At 47.3% G+C, this 6468-nt stretch overlaps 1 protein-coding gene across 1 annotated transcript in view; it reads left to right on the top strand.

Moving 5' to 3' along the window:
- Nucleotides 1-662: 662 nt before the first annotated feature.
- LOC308688006 (mesothelin-like protein) overlaps nucleotides 663-6468 on the top strand; it is a gene marked incomplete at its 3' end in the record, with an annotated part of 9178 nt that continues 3372 nt past the window's right edge. Inside the window, exons 1-10 of the mRNA XM_081360825.1 lie at nucleotides 663-717; nucleotides 802-939; nucleotides 1557-1606; nucleotides 1699-1831; nucleotides 1917-1999; nucleotides 2398-2524; nucleotides 2700-2890; nucleotides 3402-3492; nucleotides 3588-3723; nucleotides 3878-4059. Of these exons, the coding sequence (XP_081216951.1) occupies nucleotides 712-717; nucleotides 802-939; nucleotides 1557-1606; nucleotides 1699-1831; nucleotides 1917-1999; nucleotides 2398-2524; nucleotides 2700-2890; nucleotides 3402-3492; nucleotides 3588-3723; nucleotides 3878-4059 (1137 nt within the window). The 5' untranslated portion in view covers nucleotides 663-711. The remainder of the gene's footprint in view (nucleotides 718-801; nucleotides 940-1556; nucleotides 1607-1698; nucleotides 1832-1916; nucleotides 2000-2397; nucleotides 2525-2699; nucleotides 2891-3401; nucleotides 3493-3587; nucleotides 3724-3877; nucleotides 4060-6468) is intronic.

Below are 6468 nucleotides of genomic sequence, written 5' to 3'. Positions count from 1 at the left end.
GCCAAGCTAATGCAGTCATACAAACTCTCATTGAGTCCAACTTTTCAGTGAGTCTCATTAACACTCATTTTGTAGGGTAGAGTTTGCCAAATGCACCTAAACAAGAGCGCACTGCACATGTGATTGGTCGTATTCGACCCGAGTTTCAAGCGGGATTCAAACTGGCGTGTCTGGCGTGGGAGGCCAAGTGGGACTGGTTACATTTGGTGCCGTGACCCAGGTGGGAGTGAGGTTTAGTGGGGTGAGTGTAACATAGGCCAGTAAGAGCTGTGCATGTAAACCTCACTCCTCTGGCCTCAAGGCGCTAGCGACTGACGATAGCGGCTGCGTTCTTTAGTGTCCTTGTTAGCGCCTCCAACACCGTAGACCCCGGTTCGAATCCCGCTGGGAGCGGTCCGAGTAGGACCGGTTACACACTACTAGTGATCAGAATCAGAAAGTATGTTCAATAATCACTTTGACGATGTCTAATATTATAAAATTGAAATAAGTACGAGGATAAGTGACTGTTGTGTTTCTGAGTAAAGCCTTTGTGATGTTTTTCAGATCGACACCGGCTCTTCCCTGCTGTCTCTCGGGACGCTAGTCAAGGGCGTTCCGTCGGAAACCATCTCCAGCATTACATCCTCAGAGCTCCTGGGCATATCCAACAATCCCACGTTCATCAGCAACATCCTCTCGGCTCCGGTCATCCTGCAGCTCGTTTACGTCATGAAGGTGCCGCTCAGACGCCTTTAACAGAGTAACGCTCACCTCTTCATCTTCAACCGCCTCTCAGACGCTCTGTCCTTTTGTCCCCAGATCGCATCCATCGATGAAACTAAAGTCATTGAGAATGTCCCGGATGTGTTGGCCGGCTCCATCCCGCGAGTGTTGCTGGTTCCTCAGGAGTCTGTCAATGTTACCCTGATCAACCTTAAGCACTGGACGCAGGAGCAGGTGCGACATGGTTTCGCTTCTGTTCCCGTTTCATTCGGTTTCCTGCGGCTTTCTTCATCATGCTTTCATGATGATGGAAGAAGAAAAACAGTGTAAAATATCCCAGAGGACCTGCTGTGATCAGATTTTGAAATTTTTATTGATTTTCATACAATACAGAGTGATTCAAAGCAGCTTTACAGTGATAAACAGGAAAATAACGGAATCAATGATGCAAACTTCATTAGACATGAAACTCATTCAAATTCTGCTGTAAAGCAGCTCTAAGAAGACAGTCATTATTCAGATCAATTAATTTCAACACTAAAAGAACGTTAGTGAAAAAAACATATTTAGCTTGTCAGAGACTCAACAATATATGAAGTATGTATATGAGAAATTATTGATATTTTTAGGGAGCAAATTGCATGAATAAACAAAACAATCGTAGGCACAAATTCTGTAAAAGCATTCCAAAAACGTTGCATGCATATTCATGACCCTAAATGAGAAGCAGTCAAGCAGTTTTAAAACCATAATGTTGTTTGTGGTTTTGGATGGATTGGCACAAAAGATGCCTCCTGCCTTTTGTCGTGTGTGTGTTTGTGCTGATTTTATGTCATATTGTTGGTTCGTAGGCTGTGGTGCTGTTCGGCTCTGTGGCCAGTGTCAGCACGGACACCGAGGAGTAAGTGACTCAGAAACATGAAGAGAGTATCAGCTCATGTTTCACACAGCAGGCGTTTGAGAGAGTGTGTGTGTGTGTGTCTCCCTCTGCAGGCTGTCCGAGGCGCTGCTGCAGGGTTTCACCTGCTCTTCGGTCCAGACGCTGGGTGAAGTGAAGGTCAAGCAGCTGGTCCGAGCCTGCAGACACCGGGCTGGGCGTCAGAAGGTCCAGCTGAAGGAGAGTCAGGTACCCATGATGCCTCAGCGCAGACCTGGACGTTACTCGCGTCTGCGTTTGCCAGGTTTGTGACTGTCGTCTTGTTGTTTTCCAGCTGATGTGCATGTACAACTACGTAAAAGACGAGGTTTCGTCAAGCTTCTCAGATTTACCTTCAGAAGTGCTGCTTTACTACAGGTTAGTGACACAAGGCAACTTTATTTATCAAAACATATTTCATACACAATGGTGATTCAAAGTGCTTTACATAAAAAGGATTTAAAATCATCACAACAGATGCATGAGAAATTTTACGCTGTGCTTTCAGACAAACACATTAGACAGTCATTTTTTTAGAAAGCAAGACTTCAGTCTATCTTCAGGCGTTTTGCTTCTTCAGTGCATCTTGATTTAAGAAAGTTTAGATATTTGTGCTGGAAAACAAGACAGAAACACTGAGGAAGAACATTATTTTTACAGTGTTGTGAGAACAAACAAAATGAACAAATTTATAAAAATTTAGAAAAGTTTGTTTGTTTTTTCTTTTCTTTTTATTGACATTCATGGTTGTTTGTCCGTGTGTTTTTGTTTGTCAGCTATGAGAAGGTGGCGAAGGAAAACTGCCGGTCGTATTTCAGCGCTCTAGGAACGGCAGATTACTCTGTTCTTTCCAGCGTCCTCGATAAACAGACGACTCTGTTCAACAATGCTCGAAGCTGTCTGGTGAGCCACACACAAACACACACACACACACACACACACACACACACACACACACACACACACACACACACACACACACACACACACACACACACACACACACACACAAACTCTGTGTGTGTCTATCCACCCCAGACTCTAGTAATCAGTAATCATGTGTGTGTGTGTGTTGTAGGGCATCTCTGGCCAGAGTCTGAGCAAAGATCAGGTGGAGGTTCTGGGGAATCTGTCGTGTACACTGGATCCGGTCTACATCCAGAACTCTGATCCAGCCATCATCGAGAGTCTGAAGACCTGCCGGGACCTGTCCGACGCTCAGATCAGTGCTGTGGAAACTCTGCTGCTCTCAGGAAACACGCCCTACGGGTGAGAGAAAGCATGCTTTAAAGGCGCATTTTAGCGGCATCTAGTGGTGAGGTTGCGATTTGCACCCAATAGAGGTTACGGTGGCCAACAGGAAGTGATGTCGTCGTCGGAGACAGCAGAGAGTCGCCAGATTAATGACAAAGATTAATGAAGAAATTAAGTTTACTTAATTATTCAGTAAAACAATGTTATTGCGCATATTATTGTGACTTGTTCATCATTGTGTCAGTGTTTCACTTGCTGACTTTAGCTGAAGCTTCTTTGCACGAATATCAACACAGTGACGAAACACGTTTGTCCGTTCAGGGCCACCATAGAAACATTGGTGTGTGTATAGAGAGAACTGCTCATTCTAAGCTAATAAACGCATAACGGTTCATTAAGTAAGGTCTTTATACACCACTGAAAACACAGTTATGTATGGGTCATTCCTTCTATTTTGGCCATTTCAAACTTCAATCAGAAAAGTTAACTTTTCCATGTTTCAGTGAGTAACAGAGGTGTGTTTCAGGAGCTCTTCGGTGTGGGATCAGCAGACGCTGCAGCGACTGGACATCCTGCCGCTCTACTTCTCAGACGTCTTCTGGCAGCGGTTCAGCGCCGTACGAACGTTCATTCACTTCTCCTCAGCTCTCTCACTCGTGTGTTCCAGGTGTGTGTACCGCTGCTTTATTCTGTGTGTGTGTGTGTGTTACAGTCTGTGAAGAGGATGTACATGAAGGTGTTCATGCCGTTCCTGAGGGCGAGAAACACAGAGAAGCCGAAACTAAAGAAACTCTTTAAGAACTGCAACGCTGAGTTAGACGCGCAAACAAGAGTCAGGCGCTCCGCAGGTAAAACACATACACACTGACATATAAGAATGATTATAGTCATACACTGACACTTATATTCTATATTTCGGACATTATGTGTAGTTATAACAGTATGAGAGAGTGTTTGCTGACGTGTCAGAATGACGGTTGTGTGTGTGTGTGTGTGGGTTAGTCTGCACTGCAGGAAACATCACTGAAGCCACCATCACTGACGCCTCCTTCCCCTTCGGCTACACCTCGGCTCAGCTCGACGCCTGTCTGGACCTCAGCGTCCTGCGGGATAACCTGGCCAACGTCGCAGAGAAGGTGGACGACAACGACTTCCAGAGAGTGATTCTGAACAAGCTGAATCAGGTGAGCCGCGGGAAGAGTGTGTGAGAAGTGTGTGAAGAGTGTGTGAAGAGTGTGAAGCGAGTGTGAAGTGTGTGTGTCGTGAGAGAGCGTGTGTGAAGCGTGTGTGAAGAGTGTGAGAAGCGTGAGAGAGCGTGTGTGTCGTGAGAGAGCGTGTGTGAAGCGTGATTGAAGCGTGTGTGAAGCGTTCTGAAGCGTGTGTGAAGCGTGTGAAGCGTGATTGAAGCGTGTGTGTGAAGCGTGTCTGAAGCGTCTGTGAAGTGTTCTGAAGCGTGTGAAGCGTGTGTGAAGTGTGATTGAAGCGTGTGTGAAGTGTGATTGAAGCGTGTGTGAAGCGTGTGTGAAGAGTTTGAAGCGTGTGTGAAGCGTGATTGAAGCGTGTGTGTGAAGCATGTCTGAAGCGTGATTGAAGCGTGTGTGTGAAGCATGTTTGAAGCGTGTGTGAAGCGTGTGTGAAGGGTGTGTAAAGCGTGTGTGAAGAGTTTGAAGCGTGTGTGAAGCGTGTGTGAAGCGTGTCATGAGAGAGCGTGTGTGAAATGTGTGTGAAGAGTTTGAAGCGTGTGTGAAGCGTGTCATGAGAGAGCTTGTGTGAAGTGTGTGTGAGAAGAGTTTGAAGCGTGTGTGAAGCGTGTGTGAAGCGTGTGTGAAGCGTATGTGAAGCGTGTGTCATGAGAGAGCGTGTGTGTGAAGCGTGTGTGAAGCGTATGTGAAGCGTGTCACGAGAGAGCGTGCGTGAAGCGTGTGTCATGAGAGAGCATGTGTGAAGCGTGTGTGAAGCGTGTGTCATGAGAGAGCATGTGTGAAGCGTGTGTGAAGCGTGTGTCATGAGAGAGCGTGTGTGAAGCGTGTGTGAAGCGTATGTGAAGCGCGTGTCATGAGAGAGCATGTGTGAAGCGTGTGTGAAGCGTGTGTTAAGCGTATGTGAAGCGTGTGTCATGAGAGAGCATGTGTGAAGCGTGTGTGAAGCGTGTGTGAAGCGTGTGTGAAGCGTGTGTGAAGCGCTCTGAAGCGCGTGTGAAGCGTGTGAATCGTGTGAGAAGTGTGTGAAGCGTGTGGGAAGCGTGTGGGAAGCGTGTGTGAAGTGTGTGTGAAGCGAGTGTGAAGCGAGTGTGTTGTGAGAGAGCGTGATTGAAGCGTGAGAGAGCGTGTGTGAAGAGTGTGATTGAAGCATGTGTGAAGCGTGTGTGAAGCGTGTGTGAAGCGTGTGTGAAGTGTGTGTGAAGCGAGTGTGTTGTGAGAGAGCGTGATTGAAGCGTGAGAGAGCGTGTGTGAAGAGTGTGTGTAAAGCGTGTGTGAAGCGTGTGTGAAGCGTGTGTGAAGCGTGTGTGAAGTGTGTGTGAAGTGTGTGTGAAGCATGTGTGAAGCGTGTGTGAAGTGTGTGTGAAGCGAGTGTGTTGTGAGAGAGTGTGATTGAAGCGTGAGAGAGCGTGTGTGAAGAGTGTGATTGAAGCATGTATGAAGTGTGTGAAGCGAGTGTGAAGCGTGTGTGAAGCGAGTGTGAAGCGTGTGTGAAGCGTGTGTGAAGCGTGTGTGAAGTGTGTGTGAAGCGAGTGTGTTGTGAGAGAGCGTGATTGAAGCGTGAGAGAGCGTGTGTGAAGAGCGTGATTGAAGCATGTATGAAGTGTGTGAAGCGAGTGTGAAGCGTGTGTGAAGCGAGTGTGAAGCGTGTGTGAAGCGTGTGTGAAGCGTGTGTGAAGTGTGTGTGAAGCGAGTGTGTTGTGAGAGAGCGTGATTGAAGCGTGAGAGAGCGTGTGTGAAGAGTGTGTGTAAAGCGTGTGTGAAGAGTGTGTGAAGAGTGTGTGAAGCGTGTGTGAAGCAAGTGTGTTGTGAGAGAGCGTGATTGAAGCGTGAGAGAGCGTGTGTGAAGAGTGTGTGTGAAGAGTGTGATTGAAGCATGTGGGAAGTGTGTGAAGCCAGTGTGAAGCGTGTGTGAAGCGAGTGTGTTGTGAGAGAGCGTGATTGAAGCGTGAGAGAGCGTATGTGAAGAGTGTGTGTAAAGCGTGTGTAAAGCGTGTGTGAAGCGTTGGTGAAGTGTGTGTGAAGCGAGTGTGTTGTGAGAGAGCGTGATTGAAGCGTGAGAGAGCGTGTGTGAAGAGCGTGATTGAAGCATGTGTGTGTAAAGCGTGTGTGAAGCGTGTGTCATGAGAGAGCGTGTGTGAAGTGTGTGTGAAGTGTGTGTGAAGCGAGTGTGAAGCGTGTGTGAAGCATGTGTGAAGCATGTGTGAAGCGAGTGTGTTGTGAGAGAGCGTGTGTGAAGCGTGTGTGAAGCGAGTGTGAAGCGTGTGAGAGAGCGTGTGTGAAGCGTGTGTGAAGCGAGTGTGAAGCGTGTGTGAAGCGAGTTTGTTGTGAGAGAGCGTGTGTGAAGCATGTGTGAAGCGTGTGTGAAGCGTGTGTGAAGCGAGTGTGTGAAGC

Source organism: Scardinius erythrophthalmus, assembly GCF_964197995.2.
Source record: "Scardinius erythrophthalmus genome assembly, chromosome: 3".
NCBI lineage: Eukaryota > Metazoa > Chordata > Actinopteri > Cypriniformes > Leuciscidae > Scardinius > Scardinius erythrophthalmus.
Note: the sequence above shows the minus strand (reverse complement) of the source record. Positions and strands in the feature narration are given on the sequence as shown.